The sequence below is a fragment of the Mrakia frigida genome (assembly GCF_051309035.1).
Source record: "Mrakia frigida strain ATCC 22029 unplaced genomic scaffold BDY24scaffold_8, whole genome shotgun sequence".
NCBI classification, from domain to species: Eukaryota; Fungi; Basidiomycota; class Tremellomycetes; order Cystofilobasidiales; family Mrakiaceae; genus Mrakia; species Mrakia frigida.
The window spans coordinates 528,555-555,095 of record NW_027481273.1 but is presented as its reverse complement, the minus strand read 5'-3'; the positions used below and the strand labels follow the sequence as shown (position 1 = coordinate 555,095).

The following is a 26,541-nucleotide window of genomic DNA, read 5'->3' as shown; positions in this document are numbered from 1 at the left end:
TAGCACTGTCTTCTCTGAAAAATCTGAATCAAAACAAGGTGAAAATGAGGCCTTCGGGCGGAAAAGGAGCAGACTCCCCCCTTTGTGAGCTCGACTCTTCCTTCCCTCCCTCCTTCCTGCTTCGCATCCTTCGACCGAGGACTCTTTAGAATTCTTCGGCTCCCATTTCTTCGACCGCTTTGTATACACGAGCGTACGTTAAATGAGACATTTTTCTCCTGATTTTTTGTGAAACGGTCGATTCAAAGTGGGGCCGACCTGTCCAACGGAGCTTCCTCGACTCTTTCCTTCCTCTCTTCTCTCTCACCCAACCTTCACTCCCCTCCTCCCTCCCGCTTCCTCTCGTTTCTTCTTCTTTCGATGCCCCCTTCTCGTATTCCTCTCACCTTCCCTCCTCGAACTCGTTCCCGTTCTTCGACGAAATCGTCCTCGTGCTCGTCCTCCTCTTCGCACAACCGACGACTCTCCAAAACGGCCAGGTTTCCTTCCGGCTACCCCTTCTCGCCTTCCTCCTCCTTTCCTGCAACAACCACTCCACCCACCCTCGGAGGATCCTCGTCGGAAGGAAGTGGCAGTAGAGCTGGCAGTCCCGTAGGAAGTTCAGTTTCTGGTGGCCCAGAGGGAGGAGCCTATGGAGGTTCGACGGGAGACAGCAGGAGGGCGAGCAGCGAGAGAGAGAAGAGAAGTCAGAGTCTAGGAGGTGTAGCCAACCTGCCTTTGATTTTAATATCGTGAGTTTTGCACCGTTTTGTTCTCCTGCCTCCCAGCTTTCTGGTAGTCCAAGAAATGGAGTTTTCCGCTAGAAGGACTAGGAGTTTTCGAGCTTTTAGAAGCGGAGGGAGGGAAGACCGAGCTGACACGACGCCTCTGTCTCCCTTCCTTTCCTGCGCCTTCTTCCCCTTCACACGACTCCAACCTTCCTTTCCTTTCCCCACCTGTTTCCCTTGCTCGCTCTCGCTCTCAAAAAACAGATGCTCCCAACCTGTCCCCACCTCCCTCTCGAACGACCGCTTCTCTCCTCCAACCTACTCTCCTTACGTCCCTCCTCCTCCTCCTCGACTCTTCCCCTCCAACCCTGCGACTCCCTCCCGTAGAGCAACCACCGACGGAGGCAAATCCAAACCTCATCACGGAGCAGGATCCGTAGGCACTCGTCCGACGGGAGTCTTCAGGAGGAACACGACGGGCAGCGTCAACGTACCGCTCAAGGGAGGAGCTTTGAACAAGGCGAAGCTCGCGGCGGCGGCGGCTGCTGCTGCAGGAGGAGGAGTCGTGAAGCCAGCTACCTCTACAACGGCGACTACGAGTGCGACCAACCTGAAGAAGAAGAGGAAGAGTGCTTTGGCTTCCGAGGTTGGAAGGAGGAAGGAATCTACAGCACTCGTTTCGCCGCCCTCCTTCTCCTCCGCACCTTCACCTTCCTCCAACTCGTCCGTCCCTCCTCCTTCTTCCAAACTCACCTCCTCCTCCACACCCAAACCTCCAAACCAACGCCGACCCTCCAACCTCTCCTCCGAAATCACCCAACAAATCGTCAACCCTCCTCCTTCCTCCCCGCCTCCCAACGTCGAAGCTCACACGACCTCCTCCCTCCCTCCTCCTCCAACCTCGCATAACGTCAACGGCCAGGGAGTAGGAAGAAAGATCATCGAAGCTTCCTCCTCTCCTATTACCCTTCACTCGAGCGTGGTCGACGAGGGTGTGAAGACGCAGATTGTCAGCGAGGGAGGGAGCTTGGTCGGCGGAGTGAGGGTTTGAGCGAGGCAGGGAGGACGACGGAACACGACGAAGGCGACGATTCAGAATCAAACTCTACAGTACCTCTTGCATACTTCCCTCCAAAACGCTCAGTTCATCTCCACCTCACCTTACATTCTTCTCTACCTCCCTTCAACTTTCTTTCCTTCTTGGGCCACTTTTCGACCTTCGTTCCATTTCGTCTCTTTCACTCTGTTCTACAAAAACGCTCACTCGCTCTAGACAGCTCAGTGGGCTCAAAACTTTTTCCCTCTTGCTCGCTTGTTTCTTGTTTTTCTTTGCTCTACACACTTCTTACACTTCTTGAATCGTACAACAACAGCTACGACAGAACCGAATCGAACTCCAAAAACTCAATGTGCTTTTTTTGCTCGTTGAGCACTCAGAGAGCTAGACTTGATCTTTTGGCAAGGTGTCCGAGCTGGAGGAAGAGGTTCGGACTCCAAGGGTGAAGAGGGTGAGAGGGAGAGGGAGGAAGTGAGGGGAAGAGGGAGGAGAAACGCGTCGTCCCTTCTTCCCTCGAGCTCGACGTCTTGTTGTTTCCCTCTTCTTTCGCTCCTGTCAGCGTCTGGATGCCTGAGCTGATGATATAAAAGCGACTGGTATGTACAGATAGATATTGAGCAACGAATTCCCGAACAACTGGACGAACGCAAAGCGAAAGAAGATGATCGAACGGACGACGACAACGACGCGAGAGAAGAAGAAAGAGGCCTCCATGGTCGGGAGAGTTGAAACTTCGAGTCTTGGAAACGTGATCTAGGGCAAAACAAAGGCAAAGGAAGGCAAGAGTCAGCGAAGAGGAAGGAAATCGAAGGATCGTGCGTCGACGCGTCGACCTCGAATTCAGACCTAGTCGTCGAATCGAAGAAGAAGGTAAACTCACCTCAAGACGAGTAAAGCTTAGAGCCCTCTCTACTCGTTTTCACCGGATTCCGGAAGCTGAGCCTGAGGCTCTCCCTGGAAGACCGAGATCGGTTCCTCCCTGTCGACAATGGCGAGACGCGTACGAACCCCTTCCTCTCCGAGACGAGCGAGCCATTCTCGGATGCTACGAATAAGAAAGAGCAGACGATATTGTCAGCTCCTGAGCTTCAGTACGGAAGTTTCCAAGGGAAGATCAAACGCAGAAAAACTCACATCTTCCCACCTCGTTCTTCCTCCTTCCCTCCAACCCACAACAAATCCTCCAACATTGGCAAACTCTTCCTATCCAGCTCCTCCGTCACCCTCTTCGTCCTCGTCACCTCCTCCACAATCCTCTCCTGAACCTCCTCGTCCTCCTCGTCGTACCCCGTGTATTCCCTGGCCGAGTACGCCAGCAACGACTTCAACCTCCCAAACATCGGCTTGACCCCTTCCAACGACGCCGTCGAAGGTATATCGAAGATGTACGCACTCAAGCTCGTAAGGTTCGGCAAGAGGTGCACGTAGGGTAAGAAGTCTTCGAAGAAGGTTGAGTCGAAGAAGAAGTCTTGAACGTCACGTCCATGTTTTTCGAAGAAGGGGAGGAGGAAGGAAGGTTGGTCGACGGCTTCGTCGTGGGGATCGAGATGAAGGAGGAGGAGCGAAGGGAGGTTCCAGTTGGTAAGGAGACGGAAGAGGGAGCCGTTTCCTCCTGTCATGGGGGATCGGATTCGGAGGGAGTGGACGTTTGGGAGGGTGAGGGATGGGAAGGTTTGGGTGGGGAAGGGGAGGGGAGAGAGGACGGAGGAGGTTGAGTGGAAGCCTAGTTCTTGGAGGGTTGAGGAGAGGGCAGTGAAGGCGGCGAGGAAGGAGGGGAGGTTGAAGTTGGTGACTTCGACGTCTATAAGGAGCAAAGAGGAGAAGAAGCGACGCGGTGGGTCAACTGAGTCAGTCGTGATCCTCCTTCTTTGCTTTGCCCACACCTGAAAAGGGACGGTTCTCACGATACCAGCAAGCGAGGTGAACCTCCGATGCTCTAAGCTCGATTGTCCGAAAGAAGGACGGCTTTACGTTCATTTCGTCGCCGACGAGGAGGACGGCGAGGTTGGGAGTGTAAGGGAGGAGGTCGTAAACCGTCAAGGCCTCCTCCTCTCCCTCTTGCAAGGCGAGTTTCCGTTCAGGAGCCTGTTCCGAGACGGCGAGTTGTCCTTCCACTGGAGAGAGGGACGGTGGGAGTCGAAAAACGTCGAAGGGAGGAGGATAGTTGTCGCTTTTGAGGTCCAGAGAAACGAGAGTTCGACCGAGGTTTCGAGGATCTGGCGAAAGAGCGTCTTCTCTGATGAGCTTAACGTAGTCTTGAAAGCTTTTGAAGGAATAGAGAGTGACGTCTCTGTAGAGGTATTTGATGGCAAGACCCTGGAAGGTCGACGAGGGAGAGAGAAAGGGACGAGAGCAGGGGAGGAAAGGTCGGTCAGCTTAGGCTCCCTTCCCTTCCTTCCTTTCAGCAGCTAGGCCGACTCACGTAGAACTTCTTGGAGACCAAACAACATGCCATGAGCTCGGGAGAGGCGATCTGCTTCGCGTGGAAGGTGTCCATGAACAGGATGAACTGAAGCAGGCTCTCGAATCGCTCGGGATGAGGCTCGGATCCGTTCGAGGAAGTATTCGAGATGGCCATGATCCAGGACCAGAGCTCGGGAGGAAGTCCTCCGTATGGGACTCGGGTGGGTATGATTGAGTCGGAGGAGATGTTGGGAGAGTCGCTGGGGAGGGGTGGAGGCAGGAGGGAGATTGAGGATGGAGGAGGAGGGGAAGCGGGAGGAGCGCGAGGCTCGGTGGACCTTCCTTCGTCTTTTGACTTCGAAGATGATAGGTCTTCGGGAGGAGGGTTCGATGGGTCCATTTGGAGTGGATCCCGAGATGAAAAAACGTTCGAGGATGTCGTGGTCGGGAAGGAAGAAGGAGGGAAGGCGAAACACGAGAGCTCACCGATTTCAGCCTTCCCTCACTCCTCCAACCCTCACTCAGTCCTCCCTCTAGCATGTCCTCCAAAAGAAAGAACGCTGAAGGTCAGTCCCTCCTTCGCTTCTACCTCTTCAGCCCATTTCTGAATTCACCTCTTTCTCCCTTCCAGCCTCCTCCTCGTCAACAAAGAAGCCCAAAGTGCTCGACCTCACCGGCCTTCCTCCTTCCATTTCCCATCTCACCTTCGAACAACGAGGGACCGTCCTCGAACAGCTCCTCCTCGACAACGTCACATCAACCAAAACTCGTACTCTGATTCATACGGTCGTTGAGAAGCCTGATAAGTGAGTTCAGCCAGGCTGTTTTGTGGGTGAGCAGAAAGGAGCGCCCGACGACTCAGGCTCGAGCTCATCCTTTCTTCTTCTCGCCATGCTCTAAGGATCGCTTTGGCAGGACTGGAGTCCCACGTTAGAAATCTCAGGCTCCAGATGTCGAATGTCTCCTCCCATATCACCATGGTTTGGGACTGCGCGAATCCAGACCGGGACGAGGAAGACGAGGGTCGCTATGAGGGATTTTGGGTCGACGAGGAACAGGTCTACGACGACGGTTGATCCCTCCTCTTCTTGTAGCTCGATACACTCGCTGACATCTTCTTTTCCCCTGCGTTCAATCCACAGGACCCGAAGTAGCTCAAGCCCTCCTCCCGTTCCTCCCTCTTATCGCCTCTCTCCCCTCCGACCACCCAGCAATCCCTTCCTTCGTGTCCTTCGCAGTAACCTTCGAACTCTTCATCGCCGCCATCGAAGAAGCCTTCGTCGTTCAAGGGAACCCTCAGGAAACGGACGAGTTTGCGGACGCTGTGGATCTCGAGATCCTCAAGTTGATTGAGGCGGAAGCGAAGAGGAAGGGAGAGAAATGGGATCCCAAGAAGGAGTACGTGAGGTTGGTGAAGGCTAGAGATTGTAACGGGAAGGATAAGGTGCTTTGCAAGTTGCCGAGGTCGATAGGGAGGTTGGAGGGGATCGTTTTGGGGAGAGAAGCGGCGAGGAAGAAGGAGGAGGGGAGAAGGCCGACGCAGAAGAAGGCAGTGGGAGTGGAGCCTGTGAAGAAGAGTAGCACGTAGTTCATTTAGGACCATGCGATCGTTTTCATTCTGTTCTTGGCTACCAAAGGGCATCGAACTCCCTCAGGAAGCCCGAAGAGCAGGAGAGCGAAAGGGAGAACGCGTCGAACAAGGTCGCGTCGAAGAGAGAGCGATCCAGAGCGAGAGAGTGAGAGAGACAGCATGCATATCCAGCAGTGGACGAAAGAGAACAAGGCAGACATAGACCCAAGAAGTAAAGAAACGATCGGAGGTGGCACGTAGAGTAAGGTAAAAACGAAAAAGAGGCAGGAGAGAAAGAGGTCGTGAATCGGTCTGCAAAAGGAGACGCGGAAACGAGGTCAGCGATTGTTCGGAGGTCGTCGAGAAGAAAGTGTGCTCACCGTGAACTGTCGTGATGAAGAAATAGGAGCTAGTGAATAGTAGGGTGTCGGAGGGATCAGAATACTTCCTGAGCGTAAACGCAGTCCTCCGTCGAGTGGTCTGTCAGGTCGAGGGAAGCGAGCGTTAGATCAGGATCGCGCTTCACAAGAAGCGAAAGAAGTATGGCTCACCAGTAGACTCGCAATCCTCGCACCAAATCGCAGGGCGTCCCTTCGAGGGGTTGCCGTGACCCCTGTTGGCGAGAGGGGAGTTGAGCTCGTTCTCGTCGAAGGCTTCCGGATCGTACGAGCTCTGTTCGGCAGCTCCAGAGAATACTGTTGAGAGCAAGAAGAATACGCGGAGTCAGTTCTTGCTCGAAAAACCGTGGGGAGAAGGGGAGAAAAGGACAAACGAGGGCAGAACTGAATGTCGTGCGTCGGGTCGTCGCAGAGTTCGCAGGCGTCTCCTGTCAGAAAGAAGTCGAGAAGAGTGAAAGTCAGTACTCGCTCGAACGAGGAAGAAGAAGGAGAGTGAACTTACCATCCGAAACCTTCTGAGCAGCGAAAGACCCAAGCTTGGGCGTCAAGTCGTCCCCCTTCCGACGCGACTGCAGCGCATGATGTCCGTTCGTCTTGATCTTTGAGATCCCGCTCTTCGTAATCTCGTACTTGAGGTCCTCGATCTCCCGTTCGAGCTCGTCTTCTCGGTAGATCTTGGATTCGATGAGGCTTTCGAGCTGATGCAGGTCAAAGGAGAAAGAGAGGTCAGGAAGGAAGATGGACTTGGAGAGATGTAGAAAGAAAGTGAACGAACCTCGTGAACCTCTCGAAGATTCTTCTGATCGATCTCGGCGAGCTTCTTCTGGTAGCGTTCAAAGTCGGCCTGTAGGTTTCAGCAAGAAACGAGGGAGTCAGTTCTCGAAACGGGGGAGAGAAAGTGGAGAGACGCGGAAGCTCACGTCGTGTCTCCGAGACTGAGAGTCCAAGGCGACCTGAGCTTCGGCAAGTTGCTTGGCCAGTCGAGCAGCGTCCCGAGACGGCGATGAAGGAGCTCCGTTCGTCAAAGGAGGAGGTCGAAGGCCAGCGGCAGCAGCTTCGGCTTCGAGCTTGCCCTCTTCGGACAGGATGCCTTCCTCGAGAGTGAGTTCCAGAGCTTTGACGGTCTTCGAGATGAACATCAAGAGAACGGGAGAGGAGTCAGCGTTCGAGAAGGGGCGGACGGGAAGATCGTCTAGGTAAAATGCGATGCGACGCGAGAGCAAACTCACGTCTCTCAAGTCCTCGGTCTCGGCAAGAAGCTGATCCTTCTCGTTCTTGAGGGAGTAAAGCTGAGCGGACGAGGTCGAAGCCTCCTTCGTAAGCTCCTCGATGATGTGCTGCAAAAAGAAAGCAAGGAGAGTCTTGATCAGCACGCCGAAGTCTCTCTCTGGTCCATCCCTTCGCCTCCTTCCATCTCTCCCACTCCCCCTCTCCAAAGAAACCCTCTGAGCTCACCTGGAACCCTCGAATCTGATCCCTCATCACCGCCTCCTCATCCTTCGCTCCGATGCTCAACCTCGACGACCTCGAAGCCACACTCCCCGTCAAGCTCTCCCTGCTTCCCTTCTTCGAGACCGACTTGATCTGAGCGATGGCGGGACTGCTGTTCTCCGAGATGACAAACTCTTCCGTTCCGTTGGGAGACACGGGGGAGCCGAGCTTGCGTTTGAGAGAGCGGATCTCTTCGACGAGGAGATCGTTCTCTCGAGCGTGTTGCTGGCGGAGTTCGGAGAGAGCGTCGTCGTTGGTTGAGGAGGAGGGAGTGGAGTAGAGGGTCTTGAGTTTGGTTTCGAGATCTTCAGTGGTGTGGAGGAGCTGCGACGAACGACGAAGATGAAGAAGTCAGCATCGAGGACACATTCGACGGAGACGACGACGCGACCCAACCCATCCCCTCACCTCGTCGTTATCGTCCAACGCGCTCTTCAAGTCCGCCCTCAGCTCCTCGAGTTCCAACTTCCTTTCTTCCCCATCTTTCATCGCCTGACTAGCCGTCTCCACAGCCTGCCTGACCTCTCCCAGCGCGTCCTCGAGCTTGTTCTTCAACGTCTCGATCTCGGCCTCCAAACGAGTCCTCTCGGCGTCGGCTCGGGTAGCAGTTTCCTTGAGTTGGTCGTGCTCGTCGGTCTGGGCTCCTGCTTGGAGGTTCTCGAGGTTCTGTGGAAGAGGGAGCGAAGGGGCGGCGAAAGGGAGGGAGAAGAGGTCAGATTCGATTTCCATTCGCTCGAACGAGACGAGACGAGAGCGAAAGAAAGACAGGCGAACGACCACTCACCGTAACCTCCGCTCTCAGCCCTTCGATCTCGGCCCTCGCATTCTCCAAAGCCGCTCCGCTCTCCTTCAACGCCTCCTCCACCTCCCCAATCCTCTCTCGCGCCTTCCCCTCCCTTTTCCCTCCTTCCTCCATCTCCCTCCTCACCTCCTCCACCTCCCCCTTCAGTCTCCCCTCCGCCTCTTTGCTCCTCTCCAACTTTTTGTTCGCCGCCGCCTCGTCCCTCTCCGCCTGCACCTGCATCTCCTCGAGCTGGTCTTCGAGCGAAGAAATCTTGTTGGTGAGGTGCTTGACCTGCTCGGTGAGGTTCTCGTTGTCGATCTCAGCGGCTGTGGATGCTTGGCGGGAGAGAGAGGAAGGGGAGGGAGGAGCTTGGTGGAGGGTGGAGAGAGAGGAGGATTGTTGATCGAGTTGGTCCGAGAGGGAACGGAGAGCGAGTTCCATGTCGAAACGAAGGGATTCGGCCGCGTTCAGACGTTCTTCGTAGAGCATGATGGTATCCTGTAGTGGTGAAAAGGGAAGAAGAGGTTGGAAGGTCAGTTCAAGTCGTCGAGAGCAACGAGGAATCGAAACGAAGACAAGAACGACAACGACGCGTCGAAACGGAGACCGAAAACGACGAAACGTACCTGTCCAGCCTTCCTCAACGCATCGACCTGTCCTCCCAACTCATTCCTCTCCTGCTCCAGCTCCTCATCAAGTCTCTCCACCCTCTTCTGAAGTCCCTCAATCTCCTTCTTCCTACTCCTCGCCTCCTCCTCCCTCTCCCTCTCGGCCTTCTCCCTCCCCTCCGCCGCCCCCCTCAACTCGACCACCAACCTCTCCGACTCCTCCAACTTGGTCCCCAGCTCCTTCTGCGCCTTCTTCGCCTCCTCCTGCTCCTTCGCTCGCTCCTCCTGAGTCCGGAGAGCAGCCTGTTCGAGGGTTTCAATGGAGGTTTGGAGGGTTCGAGCGGTTTGGGAGGAGGCGGCGAGTTCGGATTCGAGGATGGTGAGTCGAGTGGCGTGGGCTTGGACTTGTCGTTCGGCTGCTATGGCTCGAGCGTCGGAGGAAGAAGATCCTACAGAGTCCATCCGGGAGTGGTTGAGAGGGTTGGTCGAGGGCGTGGAGGGATCGGGCGATTTCTTGCCGTCGAGGAGAAGAGTGAGGTTCTCCTTCTCGAGTCCATCGACCCGGATCCGAAGTTGATCGATTCGAAGTCGTTGTTGTTCGAACTCGGCGTCCGTATGACTGCTCGTAGTCGTCGTCGTCGTCGTGAAGGTCTTGTCTCCCTCGTTCTCTTCCTCGTCGTCCTCCTTGTCGTCTCTCGAAGCATCCGACGACCTCCTGCTGCTCCGATTCGACTGCACCGACGCTCGTCCCGAACTCGATGCGGAGGTTGATCTCGTGAGTTTAGCGATCTTGTCCTGCAACGTGAAGTTGTTCTTCTCGAGGTCGAGGAGAGCGCTGCTCTTCGGCGTCGGAGGTCGAACTTCCGATGCTCTACTGTGAGGCCGAGATCCAAACGCATCCGACTGACGACTCGAAGGACGAGCTGGTGCTGGACCTGGACGAAGCATCTTGGACGGGGAGGGAGGAGGAGGCATTTCGGACGTGGGTGTGGATCGAACGCCTGCTGCTGAGGACCGACCGCTTCGACCTGGCGTGCTGGAGGGTCCGAGGGAGAGTCGAGGAGCGTAGGAGGATCGGGTGGGAGTGGGTTGACCGATACCGCTGATGCCTGAGAGACGAGGGGCTCGAGGGGTGGAGATGGATTTGGAGAGGGAGGAGGATCCGACGCTTTCGTTGAGGTTGGTGGTCCGAGAGTTGAGTTGCTTGGCCGTCATTCCTGCAAGACCGGAAGAGAGCTCAGCTACCGTCATACCTCTCCGAAGGAAACAATATCGAGCTGCAGAAGGAAGAACTCACCGAGATACTTGCTAGCTCTCGATCCAGCGGTGATGTTGGACTCTGCAAGAGCTGAAGCCTCCGCCGACGATTTGGAAGCTGTCCTCGACTGCTGAAGCGACGACGAGAGCGGTGGAGGTCTCGGCAGTCCGTTGTGTGAAGGAGTTGATCGACCTGAAGGCGTAGCTCGTCCTGAGAGCGAAGGTGTGACCCTCCCTGAAAGGGACTCTGACCCTCGAACCGAGCTTCGATTCGACATGACCGACGACGGACGAGCTGATCCTGGCCCTGTGGTTGGACTCGAGAGCTTGGAATACTGAAGGAAGATGCCACACATCGGAGGGCAGGTGAAGTAGCGAGTCCTACATCGAAGGAGAGAACAAACGAACGAAAGGATGGGAAACACGAAGGTCAGCTTCGACCTCTCCTTCCCTCCCTCCCTCCCAAGGCAAAAGCACAAGAAACACTCGAACTCACTCTCCCACACTCCCATCATTCTTTCCCTTCCCTGTAAACCCTCCACTGAGTTCCACTCCCGCCCACGCTCCCGGTTTCCCTGCAATCTCTCCCACGAACCTCAGCGTCCCTTCCATCCCCATCGAATCCACCCTGACCTTCTCCCCTACTCCAAACTCTCCCACCACGCCTCTCACACTCGTAGGTCTGCTCTCCTGTCGACTCTCCGGTCTCGAGATCCCTGATCCTGCCATAGACCGACGAGGAGTGAATCCGAGCTGGGAGGACGAGGAGGTTGAAGCCCCACTTTTGGCTGTCGGAGTCGAAGGATTGTTGACGCTCGCTCGAAGCAAGCCGCCTGGTCCTCCTGGCGTACGAGGCATAGGTGGAGCAGCACTGGTAGATCCACCTCCATTCGAGGAGGCCGCGCTGTAGAAGGAGTGGTTGGAGGACGCTGCCGAAGATGGTCTCCTTCCTTGAGATTGAGCGAGACCGAACGAGGATCCTTCTGGTGGGAGCTGAGGCGATCTGAAAGCTGAAGGTGGATTCTGCCGCATGGCATCCGAGAGAGCTCGGCTCATGGTTTCATCCTCTTGAGCTGAAGGCGGACGGGAGGTGTTGATCTCTGAAGGAGCGAGGGATGACTTTCGACGAGAGGGAGTAGGCAGCCCAGACGTGGAAGCTCGAGGACCGGGACCGGGAATTCCAGAGACTCGAGGGCGGGAGGGAGTAGAGTGGGACATCGGAGAGGAGTTCTGAAGAGGAAGAAAAGGAAAGGGTGGTGGGTGGTGAGCTTCGAAAGAAGGAAGGAGGAGGGAAGGGAAACAAAGCTCGTCCTCCGTCTCCTTCCCTTCCTCACTCGCTCCCTCTCCAGTCCTGTTTGATACAAAATTCTAATCGTACTCACGTGCTCGATAAACGTTCTAAAAGATCCTCAAGGTTATCGCCGAAGAGAGTGGATGATGTCTGTGAGAAGGAAGGCGAAAGAGAGAAAGGGAGGAGGTGTGAGCTCAAAGGAGTCGGCAAAACAACAGGGACGGAGCTCAACCAACATCGTCCTCTTCTCTTTCTACTCACAAAGCGTTTAAGCGATCTCCAGATATCAGGTCGTAGCGACTGTAAGTTGTAGCCTCGAGGATGGGTGGGTGGGCGTTGGAGTCTGGGGAGGAGGAGCGTCTTCGAAAGAGAAGGGAAGGGGAGACGAAGGGGCTGATTTCGCGGGGGGCAAAACCACGAAAACCACAAGAAAAAGAGACGCGACTGGACTGAACGAATCGAGAGAGGGAGAAAATTCAACATGCGAAGTTTCTCTATCAAGACTTGGTTCGTGATCAACACGATGGAGGAGCGATAACTTTCTTGGAGGAAAAGAGAGCAGGAACGAGCAAGCGTCGAAGAAGGACGCGTCGAGCTCTCTGTTTCGGAAGCTGCTCTCTATCAGCCTTCGAGACCTGAGTTCAGCTAAACGGACAGATAGACAACAAATAAAAACTAGAAAACGTCAAAAATCTTTCAAACCTCCCGCCCAGTCTCCTCAACCAACCACCCACCGCCTCCTCTTCTTCCTCCCGTTCTCCATCAAAACCCCCACCACCCATTCCAACTTCTCCTCCCCTCCCATCCCCTCCAGCCTCGCCCCCGGACCTTCCACCCTCATCGTCGCGTTCAGCACTCCCAAGCATTCGCTGCAGACCGACCGACTGGGTTGAGCGAGTTCGAGGTTTCGGATGAACTCGACTCGGTTCGAGGTGATACCGCAGAACCAGCAGTAGGAGGTGCATGTGGTGGAGGAAGGGCTGAAACCTAGTTGGAGGAAGGACGGGGGTTCGAGGGTACGAGGTGAGAGCGGTGGAAGGGGAAGGAGGGGAGGGAGAGAAGGGAGTGGTGGAAGGGAAGGAAGAGGTGGAAGGATTGAGCTGCGAGGTTTGGACTGAGATGGAGAGGTTTTGGGAGTTCGTGATTGGAGATGGTGGAGAGCTGAAGAGGAGGAGGAAGGAGGAAGAGGAGGGTGGGAGTTCGATCCGGACGCGACTGGACCCTCGTCGATCCTCTGTCTTTTCGAAGACGACGACGACGACCAAACCGACGCCTCGGAGGGATGGCCTCGGAAGAATGCTGGGAGGCTGGAGGAATTGAGGGGTTGAGTTTTGATAGGACATTGCGCCCAGCTCTTCCTGTTTCGCCAGTAGAAGCTCTTGAGAGGTTTGAAGTCGAGGTCTGGGTTCTGCAGAAGAGAAGGGAGCGAAAGAAGACATTACGGCAAGGGAAACAGTCAGCGAGGTAGTCTCGCAGGCCAGACTGATACAGTCTGGTTCGAGTCTACAAGCGAGGGCGAGAAAAGAAGGAGCGGCGACGCGTCCTTGGGCCATGAAACGGAGCGTACCTTCTCCAAAAACTGTTTAAGGGAAGCATCGATACTCTGACCATTTCCAAGAGCTAGGATCCGAGCAAGCTCGTCTTCCTGGGCCGGCGAAAGATATCGTTTGCGAGCGTGCCGCTCCTGTTCGGACAGAAAGGTGGCCTTGTCGTTGCGGTAGTAGGCCATGGCGGCTGCTGGGGTTCGATTGGGGTACTGAGAGGATGTAGAGGAGGTTGTTCGGTCGGGAAGGAGGGTCAGAACGAGCTCGAAGGAAGAGGGAGGAGAGGAACGCGACACACGATCTTGCAGAACTCCTGAGCAGCAATCGTTAAAGAAGAGCTTGCACGGATACAACGGCGCAAATATGTCACTTCTTTGGGCAGCCATCGTCGGGAGCTGCGTGCGGTGCAAAAGATAGCGGGCAATCAGCAATCGACAGGGGATTGCAGCCTGGTGATCCTCATCGAGAAACTCACATCGACCGAATCTTTTTCTTCGAGCCCCTAGATCCTTCCACCGACTTCTCAATCTCTACCTTAGCATCGACCAAACTGGTCCTGTACGATGAAAGTAGAACGGAAGATCCGTCAGCTCGTTCAGGGTAAAGGAAGGGTCGAGCAGAAAAGGCCAGGTCGACTCACTTCTCCGAAGGCTCCTCCTCCTCAATCAAATTCCCTCCAAATTCCTGCCTCTTAAGCATGACCATCGGACGAAAGTAGAAGTCCCGCTGTCGATACTCCGTTCTGCAATCCTCGGCGGTTCGGCTGGAAGCCTGGACGCGCGCGTCGAGGTCGAGGAAAGCTCAGCCTCTCGTTTCGTTTCCTCTCCATCTTCTCAACAGAAAAGATGCAAACTCACCCTCGAGTTGTTGACGAAGTGATCGAAACTATCGAGACCATCGCCGCCTTGGGTGAAAGGGTCGACGTCGGGATCGAAGGAAGCGAGGAAAGAAGCGAGGTTCTCGTCTTCCCTCTTCAGGAGAGCGGAGGTCGAGGTTGTCGGATCCTCCCCACTAGAGTCAACGAATCAGACCGTCAAGAGTCAGACGAAGCGTTCGAGAAGTCGAGGGAGGAAGAGGATCTAGACTCACTCAGATGGGCTCTCGTCGTCCTGCACACTATCCAACTCATCCAGCTCGTCCTCTCCCTCCGACTCTGCGTCAACTGCTGTCCCAGGATCCTCCTCTTCTTCTTCCTCTATACCATCCTCAATTTCTACCTCCTCCGTCTCCTCTCCCAGCTCGTCCGTAGCCATGACGACTTCTTCCAATTCCTCTATGGCGGCGTCGAGAGGTTCAAGCTCGAGCTCGACATCCGTCGTTCCTTCCCCGACGTGGATCGAGACCTCCTCCTCTTGGCCCTCCTGGGTTATAGGGACGTAGAGATAAGGATCCTCCGGTTGGTATTGCTCCAAACGAATGCTCTCCTCGATCCATCTGAAGGCGAGGATGTACTGAGAGGATGGAACGGGAGTCGAAGACGTCTGAGCTTGAATGAGACCTTGTCCGAACGTCGAGAAAGGGTTCAGAACGACGTGAGTAGCTTCTGAGAGAGTAGTGGTTAGGAGAGGAGTCGAGGTGGAGGATAAGTTCTGTAAAAAGACGAGATGAGGGCAAGAGGAGGTGAGTAAGAGGGTTTGAAGGGGACGGAGGGCTGAACGAGCGGGACGAACGAGGAGTTGTTCAGAAAGTTCTTGAGCTCGAAAAGAGGTAGGATCGAGGTAGATACAAAGTCCAGGTGAGCGATTGGGGAAGGTGGAGGATGCAGAGTTGGAGGGAGGAGAGGCGGTGTCCATAGTAAAGGAGCGGACTGGAGGGAAGCGGGAGGAAGGAGGAGGGCGTTGAGCTCGAGCCGAAGGAGGAAGAGGGAAGGAGAGAGCAGCGTGTTTGAACGAGACTTGAAGTCGAAATAGAGCGAAGGAAGTCCAGAAGGTTTAGAGGGACTCGAACGAGCGGGAGAGCTACTCCATATGAGGGAAAGGGAGGGAGAGAGTGAACTAGGACCTCGGCAAGCTCGGCTGGTGGCCAGGTTTTGCCCCCTCTTTTCTATTTTTCTTTGGGTTTTCTTTCGTCTTCCTTCTCGAGCTTGCGAATCACTAGTTGACAAAAAAAAAAGCAGTCAAAGTCCGCACACGCTGCTGTAGAGAAGATGCAAAGGGAACGTCTCCTGCTCTCTCGCGCCCGAGCTCGCTCGAAGCATGAGTTTTGATTTTAATCGCTCGCTGCACTTTCTCTCACAGGCGAAGGAGAAATTTTTCGCCGAGTGCGCTGTGATGGGGCCCACCTCTTTACTATACCTGCATAGTATCAGGACCTTAAACGCTCTGTATCGGCAGATATTCTGGGCTCTCAGTCTCGGATTTGGGCTGGAAGTGCCAGGGTAAACCTGGCCAAGTGAGAGGTCAACTTCGCAGTCCTCTCTCATAGCTCTTTTCTTCCTCTTTAAAAAAGAAAACGTCCCTCTCTCGGCCTGGATCGTTCTATCGTATAGTCTTATGCTCGAAGGCCCGAGATGAAGCGAAAAAAGAGATCCGAGACACAGAAACCAGACCTGTTGTAGCGCGTCGCGTCGAGCCCCGCTGGTCGTCAACTTCTCCGCCCACTTTCCGCCCGGACAGACTGTCCGACCTTTAACTCCTCAGCTCCTACCTTTTATTCTTCCGTTCTCCAATGCCAGCTCGTCGCACAATCGATCCTTCAACCAGACCTCGTCCTCGTCCTCCTCGACTCGTCTCTCACAGTCGAGCATGAGCAAGCCGCGGAAGTGGAGGATATGCTACTGAAGGGACCTACAACTACGAGGATGAATATTATGGAGAGGTGAGGGGATTGGGGTGGAAGAAGAGGTTTGTGGTGAGGTGGTTGAGGAGAGAGGGCAGGGAGAGTCGTGAGATTTCGATCTTTCTTTCGTGTTGGTTCGCCATCGAGATTTTTTCCGTAGGGTCTGCAGCTTCTTTTTGAGGGAAAGGAAACAATTGTCTATAGATGGAGTGCGGTCTTCTGAGTCCAGGCGTTCAGAGGTCGACGAAGAAGAGACGACAGAACTGAAAATGGCCGACGCGTCGAGACGGAATCCGATCAGGTTCTTTTCGCTTCCCGACCCGCCTCCGACCGAGCAGATCCTAGATCTCTACTTTTTTTTTCCTCAGCTCTAAAGTAGACCCACTGTAGTTCTCGAAGCTCGACCTCTCCCACTAACTCTGTCCCTCCCTCTTCACTCCCTCTCTCGTCCCTCCCTCCCGCTCCCACTCTCTCCCGCGCGTCAACAAGCTATAGAAAGTCCATCGTTCATCAAGAACGACAAGGCGATCAAAAAACCGTAAACTTCGAGTCCAAAAAGAAGGATCGAAAGAAAGGAAAATGCAAAGAGACGAGAAGAGAAAGTCAAGTGAACGAGAAAACGAGAAAACGATGCGATGCAAAAAAAAAAAGACCTCCTACCCGCCCTCTCAACCACCAAACATCCTCCCCAACCACCCCCAAAACCTACTCCACCAAACCCCCTTCCAGCCCTCCTCCCTCTTCCTTTCTCCCTTCCACATTCTCCCCGTCCACCCTAGGCCTTCTAGCACTCCTTTCCCTACCGTCTTGCCTTCTTCGCCCCTCGCTACGACGCCAACCCCAATCCCGCTCAAGCCTTCCTCGAGCTTCTTCGGACTGATGACGGAAGTGGATGAAGGACCCGTGTAAGGGAAACGGGTAGAGGAGGACGAAGAGGATTTGGTGATGTGCGAAGGGAAGAGACGACAGAGTCTCGTGAGTTCCGGGTTGGAGAGGTTGGAAGGAGCGATCCAGGTTCTCCAACGCGGTAAGAGAGGGTCCTCTTCGTCGGAGGAGGTGGAGGAAGAGGAACGAGGGGAGGAGAGTTCGTCGGAGGAGAAGTCTTCGTCGTCCACTGCTGAGGCTGAGTGATGCTGCTGGAGGAGAGGACCTGCTGAGGAGGGACTCCTAGCTGAGGAAGAGGACGCTCCTCCTGGGGAGCGACCTGGGAGGGGAAGGAGGAAGTCTTCTTGGCCGTTGGGAGTGGTGAACCCTCCTCCGTTGTTGGAGCTCGAGTTGCTCATGGATCGAGATCCGAGGGCTCCTCCTCCCAAGGGAGAAGGAACGTTGGTCGCGTCGAGGTTGAGGTTGAGGAAGGTTGGATGAGGACGGGTAGGAGGTGGAGGTGGTAGTGCTGGAGCTGGACCTCTTCGGTTGACGGTATTGGGAGGAACGGGAGGTGGTTGACGCGACATGTTGGCGTAAGGGTCTGAGAACGGATCAGACGAAGCTCGGCGACGGGAGGAGATGAGCGGGTTGGAGGAGGAGGAGGAGGAGCTGAGCTGTTGAGCTTGCTGTTGGGTTGCTGTAGGGAGTTGTCGAGAGTTTGACGACGAAGGAATGGGAGGAGCTTTCCCTCTTCGACTTCCTCCTCCGGTGGTCGGGAGAGGAGGCGAAGCGTACCTCGTCTTCCTCGAAGAAGAATCGTACAAAGGACCAGCCTCGTCGTCTTCGGGAGTGGGACGGAGTTCTTCAAGATCGGAGGGACGTCGATGGGAAGGGCCTGCTCCGTTGCTGTTGGGGATGGAGTAGGAGGAAGCTCCTGTTGAGAAGGATCGACTATTCGACGAGGAGTTGGGAGGACGTTGTTGATGGCGGTGATGCTGTCGACGAGGTTTCGTTCGAGGGATGTCTTCGAAGCCTAGGACCTGTAGAGAAGAGGAGAGAAGATGAAGGAGAGTCAGGAAGGAAAAAGAGGAAGCAGAATGGACGCGACGTTCGAGGGGAAGGGAAAGGAGGACGTACACCTTTAACGACTGCGATAGCTTCAATCATGAAATCCTTCCCTCCAGCTTCCATCCAGACGGCTGCAAACACATCGAAACCAAGATGTAGAGTCAGCTTCCCACTCTCTCAGAGAAACGAACGCAACGAAACGAAACCCTCTTGAGCTCACCATCATCCACCTCCCACTCGACCCTCCTTCCTCCCGCCCCACCCTTCTCTTCCTTGCCTCCTTGCAACCTCAACGCCGTCCACACACCCAGCAAAAACGGTCTCGGCCCGACTTCATTCTTCCCTCCGTAATCGGTCAAAAAGACCTTCAACCTCTCCTCCCTCTCCCTCCTCGCTCCTTTGCCGTTCGGATCCCTCCTGTTCCCCACCGTCAACCCTCCACCCGGATCCGTCCCTCTCAACAACACCTCAAACTCGTTTCGACGACGAACTTCCTCGTCGGCGTGGAAGGTTGAACGCACGGCTGCTTGAACGCGAGTGAAGGCTGCTCGATGGGAAGGAGGGAGGGAGGAGAGCACGGATTCGATGTAGGACTGGGCGGAAGGGTCTTGGTGGTAGAAGAAGCGGACGCAGGCTGAGTGGAAGAGGGAGATGTCGGAGGGAGAAGGAGAGGAAGGGTTTTGAGGTGCTTTCGAGAAGACGGAGGAGGAAGACGAAGGAGGAGGAGGGGTTGGACGAGTGGGTTGAGGATGATGGAGCGACGAAGAAGGGAAGGAGCGAGACGTGGTTGGACCTCCTCCTCCTCCGTATCCGTATCCGTTCGACTGAGTAGGAGAGAAAGGAGGAGGAGTAGATCCATGCTGGTTGCTGTTGTTGAACGAAGAAGAAGAAGGAGGTGGCGACGTGATCCCTCCTCCTCCTCCTCCCCTTCCAGCCAACCCTCCAGCCGTCCTCCCTCCTCCTCCTCCTCCTCCTCCTCCTCCTGATCCCGAAGACGCATGCTGAACCAGCGAAGGAGGAAGGTCGTACATGGGTTTGAAGTTGCTCGTTCCAGTTCCAGTTCGTATCGGAGATGGCGAGTGAAGGGCAGGACTTGAGCCGAAGGGAGACGAGGACGAGCTGTGGTGAGGGGCAGGAGGCTGAGGAGGATGCCGTCCTTGTGTATGCGAAGGCGGGTATGCTGTAGAAGTCATTTCTCGACTAGGAGAGATAGAGAGGTCGTCCTCGTGAGAAGAGCGAGCTGCGAGAAGGGAAAGAGCAGAGAGGGGAGGGTGAAGGGAGAGTCGTCGTTGAGGGAGAGACCAAGCGAAACCCTCGGCTAAGAAAGGAAAAGGGGTCTTGTCGTTTTTTGAAAGCTGGTTTTCTTTCTTATAGGTTTTCTTCTCGCTCCCGAGCTTCTATCACTGTGGGTTCACTGGTCTCAAAGCGCACCATCTTTTACTTTCAAGAAGAAGCTCAAGAACAAGGGAAAGAAGAAGGTTCCATCTCGTCTCAACTGCAAGGCCGAGAAGACGCCGACGAGAAAGAAGACACGACCGTAGGATCCCTTCTGGGAGGCGAATATCCGCCGTTGGGTATGTGTTTTGGGGTCTTGAGAGGGTGAAGGAGGCGAGAGAGATCTGTGCGAAAGAACGGGAAGAGAAGCGCGTCGCGTGAGTTCATTTCGCCTCTCGTCGACGACCCATTCTCTTCTCGAACGCTGAGGTTCTTGACTCACCTGAAGTCCTCCCACCACTCTCACGACCCCTTCCTTCCAAGCCCAGACGCGTCAAACGAGCGCCGTGGGCAAACTGCGACGCAAAGCAACCAAGACTGAGCCCTCACTCCTCACCGGGAACGCGTCGCCCTCCTTCATCTTCTCTCGATACTCACCTGATATACACCCTCCCCTACTCAGCCAAAACACCCTCCAGCGTATCCACCCACTGTCCAACCGCCTCAGCTCCGATCCTTCCTTCGTCCACCTCCTTGATCGCTCGTCCCAACGCGATCGTCTGGGTGACGGTTCCAGCTCGGATCCAGACCTGTCCGTTAACTCCGATGGCGGTTTCGAAGGGGAATCGAGCGGCGAGGAGAGGGAGGAGAGGGTAGGTTGGGTGGAGGAGGCTGAATGAGAGGAAAGGGATGAAGAGGAGGAGGGAGGGTCAGGGTGAGAAGAACGAGGAGGGCTGAGAGAGCTGAGAGGGAGTCGACGAGAGGTGGGGACTCACTGTCTCGACATCTGAAGAGAACAGGAAACGACCATTCCTCCCTTGAGCTCCTCGAAACCCTCAGCTTTACGAGTGGTAGCGTCGAAGCATTCGAGCTCAGGTTCCATGTCCCTGTTGGCGAGGGAGACTCGAGCGTAGACGAGGGATCCAACCTGATCGAATCAAAACCAAGAGAACGAGAGCAAGATCAGCTTCAAGTTTCAGAGAAGAGAAGCTCGACATGTACAGAAGTGAGAGCAGAGCAGGAAGAAGAGCTGACCTTGAGGTTGGGCTTGTTCCTCTTTGTCGCTCCTTCGAAAGCGAGAGCGTCCAACGAAGCCATCTGAGCTGATCCGATATCGACTCTGTATCCCTCAGCGTGACGAGCTACGACGGTTCCGATAACTGATTCCTGGGTTGCTGGGATGTACTGCGAGAAGAGGAGGAGAGGGAAGAGATCGAAGGGGAAGGGAGAAAAAAGGTCAGCTCGTTCGTTTCCCTTCTCTCTCTTTCTAGCTCCTCTACACTCCTTCAAGAGACGAAGCGGATAAAATGAAATCGTACTAACCCTCTTTCCCTTTCCCTCTACCCAGACCTTCTTTCCACCCTTATCGGATCCTAGAACTCCAGCTCTTGTAGCGACCAAGAACTGAGCGGTGGAAGACGTCCCTCTCGACGAGGTGAGCAGCGTTCCAGGACCGAGCTTCGAGACGTTGGAAGAAGAGACGGATGGGAGAATATCTCCAGGGAGGAGGACTGCTGCTGTAGACATGATAGAGAGAAGAAAGAGTGGGAGTTGGTGTTTGTGGTTGAGGGTCGAGAAGGAGCGACCCTTCCTTCAGCTCCAAAACCTCTTCCCTTCTTTCGACCTCCCTTCCCCTCCGACTTCCATCAACCCTTCTCCCCTCCTTTTTCTTTCTTTCCATCCTTCAGTCCATCATGTCCTCGAAAAAGAAGTCTGCGGCGTCCAAGGTAAGCATTCTATACTTGTTCTGTATATATATGCCTCACAAGCTGAGACGAGTCGCCCCATCGTCGTGGTCCTCCTTCCTTCCCCTTCCTCCCCTCCTCCTCGTTCGCTGCTCGTTCAAACCTCCCAACTGACCCCCGTCTCTCTTCGCTTCCTGCTCCTCTCTTCTCTCAGATCTACTCTATCGACGATGTTGTGACTCACAAGATGCGAGGATACCCTGCTTGGCCTGGAAAGGTCAGTTCTCTGCTCTCCTTCTCCTTCCTGCCGCTCCTCCTCCTTCTCTCACCTCCGACGCGTCTGAGCTCGATTCTCGACTCTGCGACGCGTCTTTCAAATCTTCTCGCATGGATGGAGGGTCTCGAAGGATGGATGGCTCGCTGCTCGACCTCTTGAGGGTGACGGGGAATCGTGTGGGAACGAAAAAGACGGAGGACAAGCGAGGGAAAGAGATGGCAAGACGACTGGCTCAAACTGACCTTCCTTTCCCGTTTCCTTTCCTTCTTTCAGATCGTCGCTGCTGAATCGCTCTCGAGGGAGGTCATCAAGGAGAAACCTCGTCAGGGAAACTTCCATTGCGTTCGATACTACCCAAAGGGAGACCAGTGCGTTTTGCCACCCTTGCTCCTCTCCTCCCAACCCTCTCGTTGCTCGTCTCCCTCGCTCTCGACTCCTCTCTCATCCATCCATCCTACCCACCCTCTTCGAACCGTCAGCTAACTTCTCGTTTCTCTCTTCTTCTTTCCCCTCTCCTCTCCGCATCCAACTCCAACCCTCGTCACGTCACTCCCTTCCAACCTCACCTCGTCCCTCCCTCTCTCCCAGCTCCTGGGCATCCCCTCGAGATCTCGACCTCCTCGAACCCTCTCAAATCGACGCCTTCCTCGCCAAGAACAAGGGAAAGTCTTCCGAGATCGTCACCGCCTACAAGACAGCCAAGGATCCTAGCGAGTGGGAGGAGCAGCAGCAGGCGAAGGCGGAAGAGTTTGCTCGGAAGAACGCTGCCGTGGACGAGCTCGACGAGGACGAACCGGAGAAAGAGGAGGATGAGCTGGACGACGGAGCTGGAGAGGAGGCTGCTGCTGGGGACAAGAGGAAGCGTGCTAAGGCTGAGAAGAAGCCTTCGAGTGGGAAGAAGGTCAAGGTCGAGAAGCCTAAAGCCGAGAAGAAGGCTAAGGTGAGTTGCTCTTTCCTTCCTTCCTTTCGTCTTTCCTCGAGTTCGGATGGGTCGGATCGATGGAGAAGGGATGGACGAGCTGGCATGGGTAGTCGTTGGAGACCCAGGTGCATGCTGGGAGATGAGAAGGAGAGATGTCGAGAGCTGACCCGCCGTTCCTCGGTCCCCTTTGCTTTTCGTTGCTGGTGCATCTATCAGGCTACTACCCCCGCCAAATCCAAGTCCACCAAGGTCAAGTCATCGACTCACATCGAATCGGAGGAGGAAGACGCCAAAGCATCCACTTCCAACGGCAAGGTCGAGAAGGTTGCCGCTTCCGCTCCTCCGCCCACCGGTGCTGCCGACGAAGAAAGTACGTCACGATCCCTCCCTCCCTCCCACTCTTCCGATTCCTTTTCCATCCGTCCATCTACCCCCCTCTCCGTCTGCCAGTCTCGTTTCCGAGACTACATCGTCTTTTCTGAGAGCATAAACTGACTTCTTCGTCCCATCTCCTTCCCTTCCTCGTGCTTTTCCTCCCAAACAGCCGACAACGAGTACGTTTCTTCCCTGCTTTTCTCCTTCCTCGTCTCGCCACCTCTTCCCGAGCCTTCTCGTCCCCTTCCTGCCTCACCAACTGATCATCTTCCTCCTCTACTACCCTCTTCTCTCCCTCGTTCCCTCCCTCAGCTCCCAGAAGGTCAAGGATTGGCGACACAAGCTCCAGCGTGCCTTCCTCGGAAAAGCTCCTCCTACCGTTCGTCCCTTCCCTACCTCTCAACCCTCGTCCCACCTCTTCACCACATCTCCTTCGTCTCTATCGACCTCGTCGCGTCGTTGCCAACCTTCGTCCCTCCCTCGAGCTGCCGTGACCGAGAACTGACCTTGCTCTGCCCTTTCTTCTTCCCTCTTCGCACTCAACAGGAGAAGGACATGCCCTCTGCCGACCAGATGTTCACCATCATCGAAGCCTACAACGCCATGACGATTACTCAACTCCAGGTGAGTTTCGCTTTCCGTCCTCCCCGTCACGTCTTTCCCTCACGACTCGTTCTCCTTCTCGACTCCGTCACTGATACCTCTTCTCTGCTTCCTTGCCCTCGCTCGACCCAGGTCTCCAAAATCGGAAAGGTCATGCGAAAGATCGCGGCTCTCCCTTCGATCCCTCGTGAGGAGGAGTTCAACTTCAAGACTCGAGCTGCCAAGTTGATGGGCAAGGTTCGTTCAATCTTCTCTTCCTTATCTCCTACGTCATCCCTCATCTCTCCCAGCAACTCCCCGTCTTTCGCCCTCCTCCCTCATCTCTCCCTCTCCCTACCGCCAACCCACACTCCTCGTCTCTCGTTCGCCGCGTCTCGTCTTCTCTCAAAACTGACTCTTTCGTCCTTCGCTTCCTCTTCTACAGTGGCAAACTCAACTCAACTCCGCCGGAGCCAACGAGGACGGAGGAGCTCACGCTGCGAACGGGAAGGCCGAGGAGTAGATACAGAGCTAGATACCTCCCCAATCCGTCTCTCTTCGTGGTCGTCGTCGTCTCTCTTTTTTGGTCTCTCGGTTCTCTCTCTCTCTCATCTCTTGAAGTGGGGCGTGGTGTGTGGTGGTTGTGTACGTGTGCGTTCGACGATGGCTTGCTTTTTATGATTTCCCTCTCCCTCTCTCCTCTTTTTTTTTTTAGTACCTCTCCCTCCCCTTCGCTGTTCTCGCTTTTCGTTTCGTTCCCCTCCCTCCGTTTTCTTTCCTTTCTTTTCTTTCGAATGTCTAGTCCCTGCGAACGAGTGAATGAAGTTTCTTTCCTGCTTTGTTCGGGGAGGGAAAGCGGGACGAGAACGAGATTGGGAGTGAGGAGAAGGGATGGGAAGAGACGCGTCGAGTTGAGTTGATTTCCTTGTCGTGAGCAGTCAGGCGGGAAAAATGGTCGTGAAGTGAATGAGATCGTCAATAAGTAGAGTACCGGAAATAAAAGCGTTAGAGAGAGCGCGTGCGAAAGGAAAGGAAGGGGAGAGGGTCGAGATGTGCTTTTGATGAGACGAAACGAAAGGACGGAAGAGGAGGGGATATGATGGGATGCCAGGGGAAAGGAGAGGATATAATGTGGAAAGATGGTGGGTAGGTAGCTAGGTGTGCGCGTGATAAAAGGAGGAGAGGCAGTATGCTAGGGGTTCCGAGTGAAGGGAATGAAGGGAGTGGGAACTGGAGGGAGGAGAGGGAGGGTGTCGCAAAAGGCGTTGAATGTATGTAGGGAAAGGGAGTCGTGTATCGTGAGATAGATTCTATGAGGACTATGGGTCGTATCTACGATATGGAAGGGTTCGAGACAGAAAAAAAAGAGAGAGAGACACCGAAGCCAAGACGACGCGTCGACAACTCAGAGAAGTTCCAACGCCAGCACTCCTCCTCGTCCTCCTCTCTCCCACAACTCGATCTCAGCCCACTGAGCCTCGACCTTCCTCTTGAGCTGCTCGTCGTGTTCCTCCTCGAGCTCGGGGACCTCCCCGTGGGCGTACGACGACGACGAAGCGTTGGGTGCGAAGAGAGGGAGGAACGACTCGTCGGTCGTCCAGTCGTCGGCGAGGAGAGGGGAGACGAACGTTCCGGAGGGGGGTTGAGGGGTGGGGTGGTATATTTTGGAGGCGAGAGACTCTTTGATGAGGTTGGAGAGGAGGTGAGGGTTGGAGGAGGAAGAGGTGATGATGAAGGGACGATCCGATTCGAACGACGCGCCTCGAGGAGTGGTCAAGCCGGCGAAGGAAGAGCTGGAGGAGGAGGAGGAGGCCATGGGTGAGGAAGACGTAGATGTTTGGTTGACATGGTTGAGATCCTCCGAGTTCGACGACGACGAGGGTTCCGAAGCGAGGGCGTCGACGTCGTCTGAACTTGAACCGATCTGCCACTTCCCGTAGGGGGCGAGCACCTCGTCTGTGATCCTGAGGAAGAAGGGAGAGTTGGAGTGACTTCTAGGCCGTTGAACCAAGACGTTGGGAACCTGTCCGAGAGGCATCTTCCAACCCTCGACTCTGTTCCTTTGATCCTTCGTCGCGTCGGCTGGAGCGGCGAGTCGACTGCACCTCTTCTTCTCCAAAAACCTCGACGACGATGATTTTAGTGGAGGGGAGAGAGTGATTGGGACTGTGATTGCGACGTATTGAGGGATGGAAGAGGAAGGGCGAAGGTCTGCTTGTCGATCGAGGTTTGGTTTGGGAGGGGAGTAGCGGGGGAGGGGAGTAGACGAAGGTTGGAAAAGGTGAGACCGGTCCGTCGAGGACGATGAGGACGAAGCTTGAATATGTTTTCTTGAGCCGAACGAGGAGCTGGACGACGCACTCGAAGGAAGGTTGTACTGCAAATAAATATAGGAAAGAAGAAGATGGTCAGGTCCGTCTCGTCCGAGTCGTGGGAAGGAGAGAGAGGGAAGGCTCACCCGCGAAGAGAAAGGGAGGGAGAAGCTTTCGTCTTTGACGCTGTAGAAAGAGAAGACGTCCATGTTTCGGCGAGTCTGAAGGAGGGATGAACGTGGAAGAGATCAGCTCAAGCCAAGGAAGGAAGAAGGTAGAGGAAGGCGAGGAAGGGGAAGGGATTCGAGGTCGAGACGAACCGTTCGAGAGACGGAGGAGAGGTCGATGTTGACAGCCTGGAAGTTGGAGCAGGATGGAGGTTGAGGTTAGAACAGATACATATCTCGATGAAGAAAGAGGGGGATCGAGAGATGGACGTGAAAGAAGAAAGGAGAGCACGAACCCTTCGAACGAGAGCAAACAAGGACCTCTTCGTCAATCGAGGGACGAGGAAGAGGATGGCAAAGAAGACGACCAGGAAAACGCAGAGGATAGACCCATCGAGAGACGAAGGGAAGGCCCTCAAGAGAGGAGGCTTCGAAGCACTGAGGGCCTTAATATGGTGAGGGGAGCTGAAGGATCCTCGTCGGTGCATTCTGAAGGAGGAGGCCAGCCGGCGGGAGGAGAGGAGGGGAGAGGTGGGTGCGTCGAGGAGCGAGCGAGCGAGAGAGCGAGCGAAGCCGAAGGACTGAGGTTCGTGAGGAACAACTACACGTATATTGGGAGGGGAGGGGTAGGATGAAGGGTGTGGTTTGAGGAATTTGTTTCGTGGGAGGGGAGCCGAGGAGGAGGCGGAGTGCGATCAGGTCCAGGAACGAGGTGGTTCAGAAAAGAGGAGATTGCAGAACTCTAACGAAAGAGTTCAGCGTCGATGTTGAAAGAGCTTCAAGAAAGAAGAGTATTGAAGGTAAAAGTTGAATCTCATCGCAGCTGTTCCTTGGAGCGAAGGAGCGTCGAAGGGAAGGGATGCGAAGGGGAGGAGGGACGGGAAGGGAAGGGAAAGCGGGAAGCCCGAGACACCATCTTCCTCGACGATCTCGTCCCCAGTTTGCGATTGATGGAAGGTTGTTG

General features: G+C 55.1%; 9 protein-coding genes across 9 annotated transcripts; 3 read left to right on the top strand and 6 right to left on the bottom strand.

Moving 5' to 3' along the window:
- Positions 1-312: 312 nt before the first annotated feature.
- Positions 313-2,253, top strand: BDY24DRAFT_382905 (uncharacterized protein). The gene is made up of 2 exons (XM_076639584.1): positions 313-731; positions 972-2,253. Exons 1-2 carry the CDS (start codon positions 361-363, stop codon positions 1,756-1,758), a joined length of 1,158 nt encoding a protein of 385 aa, XP_076498585.1. The 5' UTR covers positions 313-360; the 3' UTR covers positions 1,759-2,253.
- BDY24DRAFT_382902 (uncharacterized protein) lies at positions 2,248-4,700 on the bottom strand. The gene is made up of 5 exons (XM_076639583.1): positions 4,187-4,700; positions 3,669-4,080; positions 2,899-3,607; positions 2,645-2,809; positions 2,248-2,517 (listed from the first exon to the last, which is right to left on the bottom strand). The coding sequence occupies exons 1-4, from the start codon at positions 4,565-4,567 to the stop codon at positions 2,674-2,676; spliced, it is 1,638 nt and encodes a 545-aa protein (XP_076498584.1). The 5' UTR covers positions 4,568-4,700; the 3' UTR covers positions 2,248-2,517; positions 2,645-2,673.
- Positions 4,683-5,791, top strand: BDY24DRAFT_382898 (uncharacterized protein). The gene is made up of 4 exons (XM_076639582.1): positions 4,683-4,733; positions 4,799-4,973; positions 5,069-5,238; positions 5,310-5,791. The coding sequence occupies exons 1-4, from the start codon at positions 4,706-4,708 to the stop codon at positions 5,753-5,755; spliced, it is 819 nt and encodes a 272-aa protein (XP_076498583.1). The 5' UTR covers positions 4,683-4,705; the 3' UTR covers positions 5,756-5,791.
- Positions 5,792-5,873: 82 nt separating this feature from the next.
- On the bottom strand, positions 5,874-11,928 carry BDY24DRAFT_382897 (uncharacterized protein). Its single transcript, XM_076639581.1, has 16 exons — positions 11,828-11,928; positions 11,658-11,716; positions 10,772-11,505; positions 10,316-10,656; positions 9,037-10,235; positions 8,411-8,908; positions 8,035-8,292; positions 7,591-7,950; positions 7,365-7,472; positions 7,056-7,259; positions 6,911-6,979; positions 6,638-6,833; positions 6,510-6,563; positions 6,289-6,432; positions 6,118-6,217; positions 5,874-6,049 (listed from the first exon to the last, which is right to left on the bottom strand). The coding sequence occupies exons 3-15, from the start codon at positions 11,491-11,493 to the stop codon at positions 6,174-6,176; spliced, it is 4,197 nt and encodes a 1,398-aa protein (XP_076498582.1). The 5' UTR covers positions 11,494-11,505; positions 11,658-11,716; positions 11,828-11,928; the 3' UTR covers positions 5,874-6,049; positions 6,118-6,173.
- Positions 11,929-12,206: 278 nt separating this feature from the next.
- Positions 12,207-15,178, bottom strand: BDY24DRAFT_382895 (uncharacterized protein). Its single transcript, XM_076639580.1, has 8 exons — positions 14,781-15,178; positions 14,200-14,699; positions 13,968-14,121; positions 13,751-13,881; positions 13,586-13,666; positions 13,409-13,505; positions 13,134-13,322; positions 12,207-12,974 (listed from the first exon to the last, which is right to left on the bottom strand). The coding sequence occupies exons 1-8, from the start codon at positions 14,901-14,903 to the stop codon at positions 12,285-12,287; spliced, it is 1,965 nt and encodes a 654-aa protein (XP_076498581.1). The 5' UTR covers positions 14,904-15,178; the 3' UTR covers positions 12,207-12,284.
- A 1,175-nt stretch (positions 15,179-16,353) lies between these two features.
- On the bottom strand, positions 16,354-18,854 carry BDY24DRAFT_349333 (uncharacterized protein; the record flags this gene model as incomplete). The annotated part of the gene is made up of 3 exons (XM_076637681.1): positions 16,354-17,795; positions 17,893-17,954; positions 18,044-18,854. The coding sequence occupies 3 exons, from the start codon at positions 18,852-18,854 to the stop codon at positions 16,557-16,559; spliced, it is 2,112 nt and encodes a 703-aa protein (XP_076498580.1). The 3' UTR covers positions 16,354-16,556.
- Positions 18,855-19,285: 431 nt separating this feature from the next.
- Positions 19,286-20,891, bottom strand: RRP40 (exosome non-catalytic core subunit RRP40). Its single transcript, XM_076639579.1, has 5 exons — positions 20,581-20,891; positions 20,293-20,442; positions 20,034-20,185; positions 19,541-19,929; positions 19,286-19,442 (listed from the first exon to the last, which is right to left on the bottom strand). The coding sequence occupies exons 1-4, from the start codon at positions 20,782-20,784 to the stop codon at positions 19,713-19,715; spliced, it is 723 nt and encodes a 240-aa protein (XP_076498579.1). The 5' UTR covers positions 20,785-20,891; the 3' UTR covers positions 19,286-19,442; positions 19,541-19,712.
- On the top strand, positions 20,892-23,935 carry BDY24DRAFT_382883 (uncharacterized protein). Its single transcript, XM_076639578.1, has 10 exons — positions 20,892-20,984; positions 21,157-21,219; positions 21,493-21,587; positions 21,808-22,159; positions 22,358-22,511; positions 22,686-22,695; positions 22,829-22,895; positions 23,063-23,140; positions 23,252-23,356; positions 23,544-23,935. Exons 1-10 carry the CDS (start codon positions 20,952-20,954, stop codon positions 23,619-23,621), a joined length of 1,035 nt encoding a protein of 344 aa, XP_076498578.1. The 5' UTR covers positions 20,892-20,951; the 3' UTR covers positions 23,622-23,935.
- A 206-nt stretch (positions 23,936-24,141) lies between these two features.
- On the bottom strand, positions 24,142-25,718 carry BDY24DRAFT_275868 (uncharacterized protein). Its single transcript, XM_076636934.1, has 2 exons — positions 25,557-25,718; positions 24,142-25,475 (listed from the first exon to the last, which is right to left on the bottom strand). The coding sequence occupies exons 1-2, from the start codon at positions 25,617-25,619 to the stop codon at positions 24,504-24,506; spliced, it is 1,035 nt and encodes a 344-aa protein (XP_076498577.1). The 5' UTR covers positions 25,620-25,718; the 3' UTR covers positions 24,142-24,503.
- Between the last annotated feature and the right edge of the window lie 823 nt (positions 25,719-26,541).

Excerpts from the sequence above, each read along its gene's own strand:
- BDY24DRAFT_382905 (XM_076639584.1), top strand. The coding sequence starts at position 361 with ATGCCCCCTTCTCGTATTCCTCTCACCTTCCCTCCTCGAACTCGTTCC. Across the intron at positions 732-971 it reads CTGCCTTTGATTTTAATATC|ATGCTCCCAACCTGTCCCCA; the intron begins GTGAGTTTTGCA and ends CTCAAAAAACAG.
- BDY24DRAFT_382902 (XM_076639583.1), bottom strand. The coding sequence starts at position 4,567 with ATGGACCCATCGAACCCTCCTCCCGAAGACCTATCATCTTCGAAGTCA. Across the intron at positions 3,608-3,668 it reads TCACCTCGCTTGCTGGTATC|TTGACCCACCGCGTCGCTTC; the intron begins GTGAGAACCGTC and ends CGACTGACTCAG. Across the intron at positions 2,810-2,898 it reads GAAGAACGAGGTGGGAAGAT|CATCCGAGAATGGCTCGCTC; the intron begins GTGAGTTTTTCT and ends TCTTATTCGTAG.
- BDY24DRAFT_382898 (XM_076639582.1), top strand. The coding sequence starts at position 4,706 with ATGTCCTCCAAAAGAAAGAACGCTGAAG. Across the intron at positions 4,734-4,798 it reads CAAAAGAAAGAACGCTGAAG|CCTCCTCCTCGTCAACAAAG; the intron begins GTCAGTCCCTCC and ends TCTCCCTTCCAG. Across the intron at positions 5,239-5,309 it reads GGAACAGGTCTACGACGACG|GACCCGAAGTAGCTCAAGCC; the intron begins GTTGATCCCTCC and ends TTCAATCCACAG.
- BDY24DRAFT_382897 (XM_076639581.1), bottom strand. The coding sequence starts at position 11,493 with ATGTCCCACTCTACTCCCTCCCGCCCTCGAGTCTCTGGAATTCCCGGT. Across the intron at positions 10,236-10,315 it reads GAGAGCTAGCAAGTATCTCG|GAATGACGGCCAAGCAACTC; the intron begins GTGAGTTCTTCC and ends CCGGTCTTGCAG. Across the intron at positions 6,564-6,637 it reads TGCTCAGAAGGTTTCGGATG|GAGACGCCTGCGAACTCTGC; the intron begins GTAAGTTCACTC and ends TCTTTCTGACAG.
- BDY24DRAFT_382895 (XM_076639580.1), bottom strand. The coding sequence starts at position 14,903 with ATGGACACCGCCTCTCCTCCCTCCAACTCTGCATCCTCCACCTTCCCC. Across the intron at positions 13,667-13,750 it reads GAGGAGGAGCCTTCGGAGAA|GACCAGTTTGGTCGATGCTA; the intron begins GTGAGTCGACCT and ends TTCATCGTACAG. Across the intron at positions 13,323-13,408 it reads CTCAGGAGTTCTGCAAGATC|TACCCCAATCGAACCCCAGC; the intron begins GTGTGTCGCGTT and ends ACATCCTCTCAG.
- RRP40 (XM_076639579.1), bottom strand. The coding sequence starts at position 20,784 with ATGTCTACAGCAGCAGTCCTCCTCCCTGGAGATATTCTCCCATCCGTC. Across the intron at positions 20,443-20,580 it reads TAGAGGGAAAGGGAAAGAGG|TACATCCCAGCAACCCAGGA; the intron begins GTTAGTACGATT and ends CTCTTCTCGCAG. Across the intron at positions 19,930-20,033 it reads TCTCTTCAGATGTCGAGACA|CCTCCTCCACCCAACCTACC; the intron begins GTGAGTCCCCAC and ends CCTCTCATTCAG.
- BDY24DRAFT_382883 (XM_076639578.1), top strand. The coding sequence starts at position 20,952 with ATGTCCTCGAAAAAGAAGTCTGCGGCGTCCAAG. Across the intron at positions 21,588-21,807 it reads TACTACCCAAAGGGAGACCA|CTCCTGGGCATCCCCTCGAG; the intron begins GTGCGTTTTGCC and ends CCTCTCTCCCAG. Across the intron at positions 23,141-23,251 it reads TGACGATTACTCAACTCCAG|GTCTCCAAAATCGGAAAGGT; the intron begins GTGAGTTTCGCT and ends CGCTCGACCCAG.
- BDY24DRAFT_275868 (XM_076636934.1), bottom strand. The coding sequence starts at position 25,619 with ATGGACGTCTTCTCTTTCTACAGCGTCAAAGACGAAAGCTTCTCCCTC. Across the intron at positions 25,476-25,556 it reads CCCTCCCTTTCTCTTCGCGG|TACAACCTTCCTTCGAGTGC; the intron begins GTGAGCCTTCCC and ends ATTTATTTGCAG.